We start from the raw sequence: 16,222 nt of genomic DNA, 5'->3' as shown, positions 1-16,222 counted from the left end.
GGTGGGATTGCGGGTTCGAGCCCCGCGCCCGCCCGAGGCCGGGCCCCGCCGGCGGGGCCGGGGGCTACCCAGGAAAACGTCAGAATAACGTTGTTCACAGGAAACGAGTAAGAACCCGCGCGGATGTTACGGGATGGCGGTACCCACCCGGCTCAGCTTCCAAACAGAACAACTACAGCGATGCAGCTCCCCGTTGGATACACCATTCTCAACCAAACCGATCAGCTCATAAACAAAAATCACTGAAAAAAAGAACTTTACCAGTAGCAGACAGGGTGTACGTCACCCCCTTGGGTTTGACCTCATCTAGGTTTTACAGTGACAGGAGAATGTCAGTTCCAGGACTCTGCCACCAGGGAGCATTTACAAACCACCGAACCGGTGCTTAAGGCCGTTGCAGGAGTACGAGAGCTGCACCCCGGGCACCCCACCTTACCTGCTGCGTGAGCACAACTTGTGGAAACAAACAGTCCACTACAAAGCTGTGTTAACTACTACCATTCTTGAACGAGCAGTACGCTAAAAGTATAAAGCCACTAAAACTGCCTCACCTAGAAGTCCAGCAGGGTTAGCTGGAAATAGAAAAATAGGCTAAACGTTTCAGATGTATTCACATGTTACCTGGTGTTTCCACTTAATAGAATAAGATAGTTCAGACTGAAGTGACCTACAACAATCATCCAGTCCAACTGCCTGACCACTTCAGGATTCATTTTCCTTCAAGTATTAACAAACCTTCAGGGTGTTTGTTCCATTCTGATTCCTAAGATTTTATTCAGGTACAGAAACTCATGCAGCTGATTTACATGAGCCACATCCCTTATTCACTTGAGTTCAGCAAAAACGAAAGTAGATGGAAAATAAACCTTTTAATGACTTAAATTACTATTTTCCTGTAAGATTGTTAGAGGAAAGTAGCTGTAAAAAAATACAGAAACTGTATTCAGTGAGGAACAGTAATTTTATTTAAATCTACTTCATGCGTAAGCATGATAGAACCCCAATTTAACTTTGGCAAATATCACAACAAAAAAACCAAGCAGCCTATACAGAACAGTGAAAATGCCAAGGATACGGGTTTTCCACAGTTTTACTGCAGAGCAAATGTATTTGGAAACCTCACTTTGGCTACATCATTTATAACCATATAATTAAATAAAGGTAGTCTTTCACTCTCACTTCTTGACTTCTCCAAGATCTTCAATGCTATCATCATCCACCTAGGGGAAAAAAAGGCCAAAACACAGCACATTGAGTATATTTAATTCTTACGTGTCTCACTCAGTATTCACCACTGTATGTGTAATGAAGTGTGGGGGAAGCACCATCTGAGGGTCCCTGCTGTAAATTCTATGTGAGCGACATGTGCCTACGGGGTGCAGCCGAACCTATGGGGCTCTGAATAAAGACAGACCTACAGTTATTTCGGTAAAAACTACAGCCAGGAAATACCACACGGAGAGTCAAAGAAAGCAGCACAACCAAACCTCTCAACAGTCGACATTTCAGTCCAACCCAAAATTAGCTAATCTCTTCTGAAGCACAAGTGTGTGCTTTTGGGTTGCTTTTCTTTGGGTTTTTTGAGGGTTATTTGTTGTTGTTGTTTCGTTTTTTTTTTTTAAATTTGCAATATTTTAAGAGATTTTTAAATAGGATGGCAATGTAAGAATACTTAGGCATTTACTGTTAAGAAACTGTCACAAAGAAGCCACAGATATTTGGCAGCTGGACTTATTCCTACATGCTTTTCTCCTGTAGTACCCACAGTAACAGCACTACATGTTTAGTGAGTTAATGTTTCTTGGACAATGGAAGCAACATTTGATTTCAGGTGTAATCACTCCTTAATTTACTCAGTCATAGGTGGGAATGCAACAACTGGTCTTTTTTTTTTTGCACAACAATCTGTGCTGCCAAAGATGAAACCCTTTTTCAAAATCACTGGAAATTCACACGCTATTGTGCAGAACTAGAGTTCTGACAGAGAAAGGGTTTATTACCTCAGGCCACTTCTCCTGGATTACATCAATAATATCATCTGTAAAGTCGCCCTGAATGATGATTTCATCTTCTCCTGTTACTGAGGCACCGCAGGAAAATTTCTGAGCAAAAAACCTCTGTGCTTCCTTAAGATCAATTTCTGTTGATGGGAAAATGGACAGTTTAAGTACAGTCATTTCATGCAAGTATTTTCTCAAGTTTAAAACCAAAAATCTTGCTTTCACTCTTGAAGAACTAGTGGTAGTTTACAGTTATAGCTTCACTACCGTTTCCATTGAAAGCAAAAGTCCGTTGTTTACATACAAAACAACTGACTGTACAAATCTAGCAAACTCTTCAAGGTAAAAACCCCTGAATGTCCTCTACATATTCTGTTTATGCAGGCCTATACTACACACGCTCACCAGAAAAGCACATGCAGAACTGTTTAAAAAACACCTCCAGTTCTGAATAACTTCTGTAGTTATTGAACAAATTTTTCCATAGAAGTGCTTCAGTGTGTTCTTTTCAGACACATGCCCCAACAATTTTTGAGAGTGGTTTCCAGCACAAAGATACATAATCCAGTGCAGATCAAGCTCATGAATATTACCAATCCCTCAACAAAACCGACAATACCCTCATGCAGGAAATATGTAGCACATCTTCTTAATACAACCAAGGTTAAAACTTACCTTTTTAACAGAATTTGTGATCAATGTGTGAAGTAAGATGTTGTTAAAAACATCAAGTGGTTGTTTGCAGCTGAACCAAAGCTATGTGGGACAGCATTGTTAGCATACTTTGGCAATAATTTGACTGCCTTACTAGTAAGGCAGTTAAAGCCTTACTTAGTCTCAAGAATAGGTAAAATTGTCAATAACATATTTACAGGTTTGATGGAATTAAGAAACTTTTTAAAAATAAACATGTATAATTAAAGACAATAGACTACTCTGAAGTCTAACATGTGGCTTAAAAGATGAACATGAACCAACAATGTGCACTTGCAGCCCAGAAAGCCAACCGTATCCTGGGGTACATCAAAAGCAGCGTGGGCAGCAGGGCGAGGGAGGGGATTCTGCCTCTCTGCTCCGCTCTGGTGATACCCCACCTGGAGTGCTGTGTCCAGCTCTGCAGCCCTCAGCACAAGGACACTGAACTGTTGGAGCGCGTCTAGAGGAGCCCACAAAAATGATCTGAGGGCAGGAGCACCTCTCCTACGAGGACAGGCAGAAAGAGCCGGGGTTGTTCAGCCTGGAGAATAGAAGGCTGCGGGGAGACCTTATTGCAGCCTTCCAGTACTTAAAGGGGCAATCTAGGAAGGATGGGGGCAACCTCTTTAGCAAGGCCTGTTGTGATAGGACAAGGGGTGATGGTTTTAAACTCAAGGAGGGTAGATTTAGACTGGATATTAGGAAAAAAAAATTTTCCTGTGAGGGTGGTGAAACCCAGGAACAGGTTGCCCAGAGAGGTTGTGGAGGCCCCATCCCTAGAAACATTTAATGTCAGGTGGGACAGGGCTCAGAGCACCCTGATCTAGTTGAAGATGTCCCTGCTCACTGCAGGGGAGTTGGACAAGATGACCTCTAAAGGTCCCTTCCAACCCAAACCATTCTATGATTCGATGATTGCTATGAGAAGCCCTGTTTCAAAAAAAGCCTATAACCCTATTTGTTTGCAAACACCATGGAAATAAGGACTTCAATAATTTATGCCGAGGGAAGTCAGTGTGCCTTTGGCATGCTTTGGAACTGCTAAAAGCACCTTGGGACTTTCACCTCGCACAGATGAAAGCGGATCACTCAATGTAATACAATCAGAATAAATATCATGTGGTTAAAGGCAAGCACACCCAAAACCAACAAAAACTGCTTAACAAAAGTCAACTCACCAAACGTTGCAAGGCCACATACTCTCGTGACATATTTTTTCTTTGCTCTAGGAATTTTAGCTATTGTAACTTTCTGTGGTACAGTCTTCTTTTTCTGTTTTATCTGACCTCTTCCACCTTTAAAACAGAATATAAGGTTACATAATTAGTTAAATTATGTCACACTTAATTAACGAAAAAAGCATATAAGGTCAGATTTCATCCCTATAAACAAAGAAACTGTTATCTCCCCATCTCTGTTGGTAATTGTCTCACACTGTCTCACGTTCAGGTCTTTTTATTACTTAAGAAAGGTCCCATGTCATCAAAGCTTAGTATTACAAGGAGGACCAACATATGCCTGTCAAACGTGCATTTGGGTACAGCTTGCACAGCAGAACCCCACTACAATTATCAAAAAAGGGGTTTTCCCCACACTTTACTAATCACTGCATTTGGACTACATGTAACCCCTCTTTCAGGAATTGTTCTTTGGTTGTAATCCTAGGAACAAACTGTTGCTTTAATGTTTTCCATGAGTTTAACATCCTCAGGGTTTGTGTATGAGGCAAAGCAATGTACTGGACACCAGAGGGAAATTTTTCACGGTGAGGACAGTCACCATTGGAATAATCTCCCCGGGGAAGTGGTTGACTCGGCCATGTTGGACACCTTCAAGAGTCGTCTGGACAGGGTGCTGGGCCATCTTGTTTAGACTCTGCTCTTCCTAGAAAGGTTGGACTAGATGATCCCTGAGGTCCCTTCCAACCTGTGATTCTGTGATTCTGTACTTGGGTCCTTCTACTGAGGCCATGAGGACTTGCCTACTCAGGCTGCTGGGTTAAACAGCAGATTAAATTCTAGATGTCTGTGCATGACCCCAGTATGAACCATATATCTATATATGAGCTAGGAGAAAACACCATGCCTCTGAAAGAGAAGCCAGCTACAGTAGTTGACTGCCAAACTTCCACATGATCTAACATCTTTCCTACTGTTTCTAGGCCAACCTGAGGGAACACTTCACGTATTAGGCTTTTATTAGTCTGAGTAAAGCATGCAAAAGATATATTCTGCTCATTAGGATTCTTCAAGTCAGATTAAGATCTCTGTTAACTTTGTATACAGGCATCAAGTTACGCCAGGGTAACCAAAGTTTCATATTCTCGAGCCTCCTCAGCATGAAAACCTAAAGAATTTATGACAAGCAAACTAACCCCTTCTGACTACTTTTTTTCTAACGTGCAATACTTTCAATTCTACATTACTATAAATTGACATCAGATAATTTAAGACAGTAAATTTCTGTCTTAAGATTTCTTCAGCAAATTTCAGCACTTACTAAGGAAGTTTTTGGGTTTTTTTCGACACCCTCTATCTTACGGTCAATCTTATACCATCATACTTAACACCATACCATAAGTTTTTATGAAACTTTAGATTCTAGGAGAAAATCCTTAAGTATTTTAAACACTAGTATTTTAAACCCAAAAACCAGACTGAAAGCTAACCATACCAGCCCACACAATAAATGAATGTTGAAAGAAAATGTCCTGAAGTCTCTGGGAAAAGCATCCAAGCTACGGAACATAAAATTACTGTTTTCCCTACACATAGCCTACTGACAAGGTAAACACAACTGGTTACCAATACACACAAATAAAACATCTGCAGTGATATGTGGCTTAAAATTTGAATCTTATTGGGCTGTTAGCCATTATTTCTGAAGCGCTACAGACACAACTGACACTCCACAGGCAAATGCATATTAACAGCCACAGCATCCTGGTTTATGGTGGAAAGCACAATTAATTAAACAGAAAGAAGATAAGTGTGTTTAAATTGTTTCATATATTTTATATCTTCCAAAGTTGGTTTTTGAAAATGTTTTTCATTAACAGCTACATCTCTTCCCAGCAATGCTAATGGAGACATAGGTGGTAAGTGTTAAAAGCATAAAACCAAATCCCGTTACGTGAATAGAGGAGTGGAAGGAAAAAAGGCAAAAGCAGTGTCATGAGGCATTAACAGAGGAAAGCAGCCTATAAACTGCTGTTCAACAGGGCAGAAACAAGTATTCCGGGAGGCATGCCAGCTGATTTTAGGTTGAGAAGAATTACTCCCTGAATAAGTGCAATAGCAGTGACAGGAACAATGAGACACATGATGCAGGTCATCTTTCACTTGCTATTACTACTGTCGAATTCTTTCATCAGCATATATCACCGCACTAACTCTGCTACCACTGGAAGAAAGATATTCGGTATCTTCTATGCAGAGTCAAAGTGCATCTAACAACCAAAATGCAAGGAATCTGTGCCATAGTCCAGACCAGCAGGTGAGAAAGGGGTGCCCCAAACTGCTTATAAATCAACTATTTAGACCTTGCCTCTCTTTTGCTTCTTCTTCTCTTCTTCTTCTCCTGCAGTTCCTTGGCCTTCTCCAACCCCAGCTTCCTGTTTAGGTGAATTTTCTTAAATACATCAGAAAGGAGGGGGGAGAAGAAAGAACAAAATCAGCGGTCAGACAACCACAGCCTCACGGGAACAAGAAGTAAGGTACACTGATATTTTGATAAATCCGTAAATTCTTTGCTTAAGTGCAGCGGCCCCTTGACTAATGCATGTTACATCTTCATTACAGTACTTACGCAAATTAGATTTCAGAAAAGCCTTAGCTCAAAAGATACAGTAACAATTTCAATAGTCTCTTCACATAATTTCCAGAGTGACAGAAATTAGTGATAGTGTTAATATTGAAATTCCAAATGCAAGTCAATAAATTCCCTATTATTAATGACCTTTTCTCCAACCATCCACAGAAGACTGGACAGACATAAAATCTAATAAACTAACTTTGATGGGAAAGAAGTACATGGATGACTGGTTACAGTATGAACCTTAAGAAAGCTCAAACGCTATTACTGAAACTAGACATTGTTTATTCAGTGTTTTCTGACATTATCAAACGTATTTTCACAGCATCCAAAAGCATGGCAGACTCCTTAGAAAATTATTAACTTTCACACTTGATACAGCAAGAGAAGGGAAGAGATGAGAACTGGACAAGCTCAAAGATTTTGGAATAAGTCTAAAGGAACGTATCAGTCAGAAAATAGAAAAGACTCTTACCTACTGTAAGTTTTGCAAACTCATCTGGAAAATTCTTTTCTAACCATTGTCTGCATTTAGTCACATCAGGCATGTATTCGCAGTACTGGAGAAGAAAGGTCATATGAATGTTGTTAGCAGAGTAACTACAAAATATGTCACAAACACACACGCCAAAACACATTTGCGATTCAGCTCAGCCGTTTTGCCTTAAGAGGACTGAATACCAATACTATACCAGTGCATAAGAAATCTCATGTCGTCCTAAAGATGACAGTGGCTGAAGCACAGAACTGCCACAGTTAAGAAAAACCAGAAAAGATCAGAAAGAATCATCACAGTCAGGAATCATAGGACAGAAGAAAAACTCAGACAACAAAAAAAATTAACTCACCTCTGTTGGCAATGAACAGACTGGAGAAGGGAAGAAAAAAACAAAAAAAATAATAGATTACAAAAAGAAGTTCTCCACTTACAGCCTTAGCGTTAAATTCAAAATGGTATTTTAGAGATGACTTCTTACATCATAACTTCTGGTTATAACCACACATTGACTCAAAATGATTACTTTATTGATACCACCACACATTGACTCAAAATGATTACTTTATTGATACCACTCTACATTTTAATTTTTTCTCTCATTAGCCATTTGCTCACTTGCTCTGCATTAGGGTAAAACTATCACAGCGAGAGCAGCCAGTCAGTGAAGGAAGGGAAGGAGATGCCTACAGCTTTGGGAAAAGTTGCAGAAAGAAACACCAGTACTACCTAGGCAAAAGATATACCTAACAACTTATCATGTATTTGGTTAACTTTCCTTTTTTCCAGCAGCTGCCAATGTCCAGACAAGGGGCTCAGCCCCAACACAAACCCAAACCAATTGTGCAGACTTTCACGCACAACCAGGATTCTTTCCTAATCCCCTGCAATTGCATTCAAGCCCAAAGCAAAGCAACGTACCTATCTAAAAACCGTAACTATCAAGATTATTTACTTCCCTTTACATTTCACCCACATAACTACAAATGTGAAGAGTAAATAATAATTCTAAACACAGAGCAACAATCACTGTCACAAATTCTAACTTTATTTCTTACTGTCATACTAATGCTCAGAGGCCTCGTCCATGCTAAAGGCTTTACTGGCTTTCTGCAGGAAGAGATCTCTGCTCGACAATTCACAATCTGAGCACCACTCCCATTAATGTAACTTTTACACACAGAAAGCTGTTAGTACCTCCCCTTTCTCAGGGGGAAGATCCTACCCTTCACCAAAATGCTTGAGATAAAGTATAAAACACAGGCTATTTCAGAAAGACAATCAGAAAGGTCAAGTTGACCATGGTCTAGCTTCTCAATAAAAGCTGGCCAAAATAAAATCTCCAATTCTCTCATTCTTTCTCACAAACAGCACATTGTAAGAATCGTGGACAACTGCCCCTTCAGCACTTGCCTCCGCAGTAGAGAACCCGAAGAGGATAGTCAGCATCTGACCTGGCACCGCTCCTTACGTCTCCTCTGCAGTCAGGGACCACAGGCTCAGCTACATCTGTGGCCATGTCACAAGCCTGGAGGTCACAGAATGGAAGAATCAGGAGCTAAGCTCTGGACTAAAGTTATTCACACCTTTCCCAACTCAACAAGAATCCCAGAGACTGACAAATCCGAGAGAAAAGAGGTACAACTGTAAGAACAGCAGGAGAGATCAGGAGGGAAAAACAAGAGTCAAGAAAGAATAAAAAAATACAGGGGAAATGGCTGTAAAAGATAGCAAGCAATATGGAATCCTAGCACATAAGGGGGAAAAAAAACCCAAACCCAAACCACTACAAAAGGTAGGGTAAAATGAAGAAAGATCTGCAAGAACACCACATAGAATTACAGAACATAGTGGGTTAAGCAAAATGTGAAGGAACACGTTAAATCAGTGGCATACAAACGGTGGGTGCACTGGGGGAGGCACTGCCAGAATACTGGCAAAGAAAATCAGTGTCTGAAGAGTTACAATCCGACCCTGGGACACTGACAAAAAAACCCAAACACCACAAAACAAGCAAACCAAACTCAACCCACTAACACAATCAATAATGGTTTACATGCGCACATTTTCGGGCAAGAGGTTTATAAAATAGGAGTAAAGAAGGAAGGGGGTTGCAGTGCAGAAGTCCCCCAGGAGCACGGGAGCAAGAAGGATGTCTGTGCGGAAGACTCAGAGCCCGATGTTGAGCCTGGGCAGCGAAGGGAACGGAGGGAAGATACCAGGGCACCAGAGGTGGTGGGGTTCGCGGTCGGGGGGACGGCAGGGAAAGGCGGCAGGCGGCCATGGTGAGGGGAGGGATACTGGAGTACCCATGGAGACCCCAAATGGGGGCGGCAGGGTACTGGGGAGGAGCGGTACGGGTAAGGGCAGGTCGGGGGAAGGGTGCTGAGCTACTAGGCGCGGTGGGGATCGCAGACATGGCGGGATGGGGTTGAGGGGAAGGAGGGCGGCGGCGGGGGGACGGGCTGGCGGTGCGGGGAGGGCGGCGGGGCTGAGGAAAGGGAGGGCAGCGGTACCCGCGGGGGGAGGATGCTGAGGTGCGAGAGGCGAGGGGCGTCGCTGCCAGGGGCGGCAGAGCCGCAGCACCGGGGCAGAGGGAGGCTGTCGGGGCTGGGGGAAGGATGCTGCGGGTGTGGGGGTGGACGGGACAGGCCGCCCGCCGCTGGAACGGGGCGGGGGAGCCGAGGGGCGGCGGCGGCGTGGCGTTACCCGGGAGGCCCCTCAGGCCGCGGTGGCAGGGGGGGAGGCAGCGGCGGCGGCTCCTCCTCCGGCAGCGGCGGCGGCTCCCCCACACCGCGCGGCACGTGCGCCCTCCCCAGCGCCGCCTCTGTCGCCGTCTCGCGAGAGCCCAGCGGAATGAGGGGATTGAGCCCGCCGGAGCTCCGTCTCGCGGAGGCTGCGCCGCCGGCTCCAAGCGTGCGAGCCCATAGGCTACCGGCCGCACGTGACCCGGCGTGCTACGGGGCGCTGGAGCGGCCGTTTGTGGCGGTAGGCCGCCGGCCGGCCGCCCGCCGCCATGCCCCGGTACGCGCAGCTGGTGATGGGCCCGGCGGGCAGCGGGAAGGTGAGGTGGGCCGGGGCGGGCGGGGAGGCGGCGGCGGCGGCGGCGGCAGCAGGAGGTCGGTCTATCCGTCCGTCCCTGACGGCGTGTGTGTTCCTTGCAGAGCACGTACTGCTCCACCATGGTGCAGCACTGCGAGGCGCTGGGCCGCGCCGTGCAGGTGGTGAACCTGGACCCGGCGGCGGAGCAATTCAGCTACCCGGTGATGGCAGGTGAGGGCCGGTGGCCGCAGGGGGTGCTGGCAGCGGCCCTGGGGCGCGCTCCGGGCGCGCGCGCTAAAGCCGCCTCGCGTGTCCGTTGTTCCAGACATCCGTGAGTTAATAGAAGTGGACGACGTCATGGAAGATGAGTCCTTAAGGTTTGGCCCCAATGGCGGCTTGGTATTTTGCATGGAATACTTTGCCAATAACTTTAACTGGCTCGAAGAAAGCCTTGGGCATGTGGAGGATGACTATATATTGTTTGATTGCCCAGGTAAACAAATGTCTATGTGTTGGTATCGTTCTTCATATGCGATGTAAAATTTGCAGTCCTTTTGTTGGTCATAGTCATGCACGCTTCTTTTTATCTTTTTTTTTTTTTTTATTTTGCATTGTTAACAGTTGTCAGAGTCGCTTTCAGATGTTTCAGAAATTAACTTTGTCCCAGGCTAATCTGGGTGACTGCACTGACTTTTAATAGCATCATATGGTGTGGGAATGCCATGGCAACTGCTAACGAACACTAGCTGGAGGTCAAGGGGGAGGGGGGGAACCTTCTTTTTCTTTTCCTCTTCTCCGGTACAAGTCTGATACAGTCAGAGTTGTCTGAAAAGAAACATGATGCTTTATCAACTTCTATTCATTATAAGTGCAGTGGTCTTATTTATACAGCCAATAACTGTTCCTGTTAGATTGACATTCCTGCATGCTAACATCCAATGTGTGCCCTAGGTCAGATCGAACTCTATACACATTTGCCAGTGATGAAACAGCTGGTGGAGCAGCTTCAGCAGTGGGAATTCCGTGTCTGTGGAGTTTTCCTTGTGGATTCTCAGTTTATGGTGGAATCTTTTAAGGTACCCATTTCAAATCTGGTGTAAAAGTTCATATTGGTAAAGAAAAAGAAATCTGAGCAATTTAGGGAGCTGGGTTTGTTTAGCCCAGAGGAAAGAATGCTAAGTGAGGGGAGATCGGATTGCTGTCTTCAGCTGCCTCAGACACAGGTTGCAGCAAATAAGAATTCCAGTTGGATGTAAAGAACACCTGCACTGCAAGAGTTGTCAGACTGGAACAGGGGCACAGAGAGACTGTAGTGTATGTTCATGGGGTTGCTCAAAGCTTGACTGGGCAAAACCCCTGAGCAACCTGATCTGACTTTGCACCTGGCAGTTTGAGCAGTTGTATGAACCGGACAACCTCTAAAAATCCCTTCCAACCTTAATTCTTCTGTGGTCGTATGAGAGCTTTCTCAGCTCTGGAGAGAGAGCAGGCCACTTTCCTTCTCTAGCAGTAAGAATCACGAGATGGGCTTTGACTTTTGTAATGGCCTTTTCAGGGGTAGATCCAGATTTGAGGCTGTGGAAATATGATGGCAGATGGGAAGCTCAGCACCTCCCTCTTCCAACAGAAAGACTCCCCACTTGGCCTTGGATGTTTCATATATTAATTAGCTAGATTTGGTCTGTGGTAGAGTGTCCTTCATGTTTCTGTTATGTTTTTTTGCCCTTAACTACATCACTTTTCGTATTTCTGAAGTTTATCTCTGGAATTCTGGCAGCCCTCAGTGCAATGATATCTTTAGAGATTCCACAGATTAACATCATGACCAAAATGGATTTGCTGAGCAAGAAAGCCAAGAAGGAAATAGAAAAGTAAGTTCCAAAAATGTACTTGCTCTGTAGCATAACATCTTGAGGTAAACCTCACTCAAAATTCAGTCTATTGTTTCCCACAATTGAAACATAGTCTTTTCAGAAGGGAGAAGATACATTTATTTTATATCAAACATAGTCTTTAAATGTCTGGATAGGATGCTTACAATTTAGTCACAGTCAAAAGGCTAGCTCCATGTTTGTACGTATCTCTGTTTTTTTCTGTAAATAATTATCTTGAATAACTTAATGTCATTCTGAATGACATTCCAGGGTACTGTGCTCACCAGGGTACTGTACTTCAGAACCTAAACTGGAGGTGATCCTATAAATTTTTTTATATTGAACACACTGAATTACTCATGTGTTACTTTTACATTTGTGCTAAAATTACAAAATTTTTTCCTGTGGTCTTCCTCAAAGGATACTTTCTTGAGTATGCAAGTATATTAGCAAAAAGAAAATTAAAAACTGCTTCAGTCGTTTCTACTAGCAGTCATAATCTGAAATATTTAAATACTTACAAAAACTATTAATAAACATTTAAAGTTCTCCTGATATGAAGTTAATTCATTCAGATCACAGAACAATAGATGGTTTTGGTAGCTATATGAAAGCACGATGACTCATTTCCTCTGTGACCAAGGGTTCTTTTGATGTTAATGATGACTCTGTTTCTCCCAGGTACTTAGATCCAGATATGTATTCTATGATTGAAGATTCTACAAATATATTGAAAAGCAAAATGTTTAAAAAATTGACCAAGTCTATATGTGGATTGGTAGGTATATTGCTTTTTAACTGGTACACTTACATTCAGTCCTGTATTTATAACCCATACTGTATGGTTGCTGACTTTATTGCTGTTATAGATACTGTATGTACTATAATAATTCTCCCTGCCTCACCCGAAACTATGTATTTACCTACCAGACTTATTAACAAAGCCAGGATCTAAAAGATTCTCAGGCAGTTGAGCATTTTACTTTTTGCCGATTTTAACTCAGTTCTTAATTTTTTCATATTAGTTTAAGATTCTTGATACTGACATTTGGATTGAGCCAATACATGTTTTGTGAATCCTGTTCTATTAGCAATTCCGGAAAATGTCTTTTTCTACTCTGTAGAACTCGGGACTGACAGCCAGGTGTTCTGAGTGGGGAATTGTCATTGGTTTGCAGCGTGGCTTTAAATGGTATTTTAGCAGTCCAGACAAGGAAGACATAAGCGTGGTTTAAGGAAGTGGCTTGGAGTGCTGTGATTGAACTAACTTACTGCATTTTCCTACTAACATCCTTTGAATCCTTTCTCTAGATCGATGACTATGGTATGGTTCGATTTCTACCTTTTGATCGCTCCGATGAGGAAAGTATAAACATAGTTCTGCAGCACATAGACTTTACCATTCAGTATGGAGAAGATCTTGAATTTAAAGAACCAAAGGTAAGGTACTGCTGATGATGAGATGAAAAATTAAAAAGGATCTATAATGGAAGTTGTAATACATGTATATTCTTTGCCTTGCCAATAAATTATTGTCTTAGTATGGTTCAAAATAAGCCATGTTTAGTCTTTTAGTGACAATGCTTATATCATCTTCATTTACAATTACAAAATCGAAATTCTTTAATACCATTTTGCATATGCAGACTGATCAAATGGTTGTTTTAAAAATAATGCTTTGGTTTTCAAAAATAATGGAATTTTAAACTTCAAAGGTCAGAAGGGACCATTAAGATCACTAAGATTTCTTCCTACATGACTGTTCAGACCCCCCTGATAATTCCTGTGTTGAACCCATGTGTTGTATACGAGATGCAGCTTAGGAATAAATTCCATCATGTACAATACACGATAGAAGACTGCTGTGTCAAAATCTGTTCCAAGCGCTGTCTAGTTCTATTATTCAGCTCATAAATCCTAAGGAACAAGTCCAATTCTTTTATTCCAATTTTAAAATTGTTCTGTACTCATTAAGTATGCAGAATACCTGGATCTAGGTTTTGATGTATACAATTTCAATAGCTCTGGAAACAAATTGCTTTTCAGAAAGTTTTGCTATATGTTTTATGGAATCATTATTAGACATTGCTCCTGTTGTGGTTTTTAAAATAAAACCTCACAGAACAGAAAATGTGCAAGAGCCACTAGGGAAAAGTCAGGTTTTACCTTCTTTGTTTTCTTTTTGGCAGGAATGCGAAGAAGATAAATCTGCTCTTGTGGATGAATACTTTCAAGATCACGTGGATGAGTAAAAACCAGATGTTCAAAAATGGCAGGAGAATGCCTTGCTTGTGTTAAAAAAATAAAAATGGAAAAAATCTACCCCTACACAAATATCCTTGATGTTTTATCTGTAAGAGAATTAATATTTATAGTGAAGAGTGAGCTATATGACCTCATAACTATTTTAATAAACAATTTTTATTCTTACGTGTGTGTGGTATGAAATACATAGGCTAGCAACAGTACATATAAAAGTTCCCAGCTTATATCTGTATCTCATTTAAGCATGGGAATGCTTGAAAAAAATGATTTGCAAAAGAGGCAAAGCTGAATATAAGTATGTTCTAATAAATATTTATCTCCAGTATTGAATAGTTAGTTTCATTATTAGATGAGAGAAAGACTTGTTAGAATGAAATCAAAAGAACATTAGAAACTGTTAGGTAATGAATTTAGCAACAAATTAAGCAAGCTCCTTGATTTTTTTCCCTGTATAAAGAACTCATAGTCCTACTATGGGTATATGTTACCTTTACGTGGTGGTTTCAGAGAAGCAAAACTTTAGCACATTATCTCCAAAGAACATATTCACCTAAGTAAATACGTGTAAAAATGGTATTAGGAATCTTTCAGGTCAAGTAACATCAATTCTGGAATTAGGTGTAGCTGTTAACAGACTCTTCATATCAGATTCAAGTCCTGTGGGAAAACCTACTGCTGAATTTACCTCTCACAGTTCATAGTTCTTTTATATATACAGACTCTTCCTGGGGTGTCTTGAGTGTTTCAAAACATGTTTTATTGCTTCTCCTAAAATCTACTAGTCCAATTTATTTATTACGTTCAGCTGAATTTCAGGATGTGGAGTTTTTTTGCTGCTTATGTCGAAATACATACCAACCTTTCCTTTTCCTTAACCCTATGGAATGAGATTTACTCGTGGAGTCCTTGAATTAAAATAGTTTCCAAAAAGGGAGTCATGGTTATGAAATGCTTAATATCAGTGAACGCTTATATGTAGGCATATCATCTGTCTATTTATAGTTCATGTATTAGAAATTAACCCCATCTTCACAAAATACGAACAGCCAAGTATTTCAGTAGAATAAGAACAACTGATGTAATTTTGTAGGAGCAGCTTGGCTGGTTAGCAGATGTCTGAGTGCAAGGACACCCCTTAATGGAAACCAAATCAAGGGTTGAATACTTGCAGGCAACTGCACTTACCTAAACCTGGGGTGTGATAGTAGCTTGGCACAGAGTTTATTTTTGTAATTACTTGCTTCCAGTCCAGAGGTGTCATTATTTTCTTATTCATCAGCAGGGTTTTTCTTCATTAAATGGTTAAATGGTCATACTGTTGATATGGTGCTTAGTTTTGAAGCAAGGAACTGCTTTTTCCAAAGCAAAGCCAGAACAGGGAGAGAGGTGCAACAGACCAGCAAATCCTGCATGTCTAGAGGAAAAGAGCTCCCCAGAATATGTTGAGGTCAGAGGGTTGCATGGGATCTCTTAAATGGAAACAAATAAAAACTGGGAAATAAGATGCCACCTAAGAGCTATTAAAATAGTTTTTGAAAGCCAGGTTTCCAAAAATTGCTGGCCTTATGACCTCTACAAGTTTCATGATATTTGGCATTTCTAAAACCTTACTCCCAGCCCCAGGCAATCAGTGAATGCTGACACTTCAGTTTCAACATAGCCATTGTGGTCACCAGGAAGATGTGAAAAAAACCCAGCTCTTCAAAGCTTCATAACATGGGGCCAAAAGCCCTGAATACATTTCTCTTTTAATAGTTATGGTGTAGGTTAACCTCACAATGGAGCGAGTCTTGATGCCCACACGGAGCTAATCACATCACAGCAGGGCCTTATCTGGCTGAACTAAACCACATAAATGTTGGGAAAACTTTGTTGCCTTAACTCACCTCCAGACTGGCACATCCTTGGGACAAGTCATGCCTGTGGACTGTCAAAATGACAAACCCCAGCCCTGCAGTTAGATTACTTTGACTCGCCCTCCACATCTACCCATTTATTCTCCCTGACTCATGCCATAAGTCATTTACCAGGGAACA

At 41.9% G+C, this 16,222-nt stretch overlaps 2 protein-coding genes across 4 annotated transcripts; one reads left to right on the top strand and one right to left on the bottom strand.

The window, feature by feature from the left end:
- Positions 1–942: 942 nt before the first annotated feature.
- Positions 943–9,848, bottom strand: DENR (density regulated re-initiation and release factor). Its single transcript, XM_064466191.1, has 8 exons — positions 9,715–9,848; positions 8,419–8,533; positions 7,358–7,377; positions 6,985–7,069; positions 6,243–6,326; positions 3,875–3,991; positions 2,001–2,140; positions 943–1,220 (listed from the first exon to the last, which is right to left on the bottom strand). Exons 2-8 carry the CDS (start codon positions 8,522–8,524, stop codon positions 1,176–1,178), a joined length of 597 nt encoding a protein of 198 aa, XP_064322261.1. The 5' UTR covers positions 8,525–8,533; positions 9,715–9,848; the 3' UTR covers positions 943–1,175.
- Positions 9,143–14,351, top strand: GPN3 (GPN-loop GTPase 3). Of its 3 annotated transcripts, none has more exons than XM_064466190.1 (8): positions 9,143–9,163; positions 10,170–10,278; positions 10,373–10,540; positions 10,999–11,123; positions 11,803–11,918; positions 12,603–12,699; positions 13,233–13,361; positions 14,111–14,351. In XM_064466190.1, exons 1-8 carry the CDS (start codon positions 9,158–9,160, stop codon positions 14,171–14,173), a joined length of 813 nt encoding a protein of 270 aa, XP_064322260.1. In that variant the 5' UTR covers positions 9,143–9,157; the 3' UTR covers positions 14,174–14,351. The 3 variants fall into 3 exon arrangements, with proteins under 3 accessions (XP_064322260.1, XP_064322258.1, XP_064322259.1); XM_064466188.1 differs by lacking the exon at positions 9,143–9,163 and adding an exon at positions 9,520–10,029; XM_064466189.1 differs by lacking the exon at positions 9,143–9,163 and adding an exon at positions 9,921–10,069.
- Positions 14,352–16,222: the final 1,871 nt, after the last annotated feature.

This window comes from Phalacrocorax carbo, chromosome 15 (genome assembly GCF_963921805.1).
Source record: "Phalacrocorax carbo chromosome 15, bPhaCar2.1, whole genome shotgun sequence".
In the NCBI taxonomy this organism is placed as follows: Eukaryota; Metazoa; Chordata; class Aves; order Suliformes; family Phalacrocoracidae; genus Phalacrocorax; species Phalacrocorax carbo.
This window is presented reverse-complemented; position numbering and strand designations above follow the sequence as displayed.

Coding starts and splice junctions, on each gene's coding strand:
- DENR (XM_064466191.1), bottom strand. CDS start 8,524: ATGGCCACAGATGTAGCTGAGCCTGTGGTCCCTGACTGCAGAGGAGAC. Junction 7,070..7,357: donor TCTGTTCATTGCCAACAGAG/GTGAGTTAATTT, acceptor TTTCTTCTCCAG/TACTGCGAATACATGCCTGA. Junction 1,221..2,000: donor TCCAGGAGAAGTGGCCTGAG/GTAATAAACCCT, acceptor TTTTTCCCCTAG/GTGGATGATGATAGCATTGA.
- GPN3 (XM_064466188.1), top strand. CDS start 9,535: ATGCTGAGGTGCGAGAGGCGAGGGGCGTCGCTGCCAGGGGCGGCAGAG. Junction 10,030..10,169: donor CCGCCCGCCGCCATGCCCCG/GTACGCGCAGCT, acceptor TGTTCCTTGCAG/AGCACGTACTGCTCCACCAT. Junction 10,541..10,998: donor TATATTGTTTGATTGCCCAG/GTAAACAAATGT, acceptor TGTGTGCCCTAG/GTCAGATCGAACTCTATACA.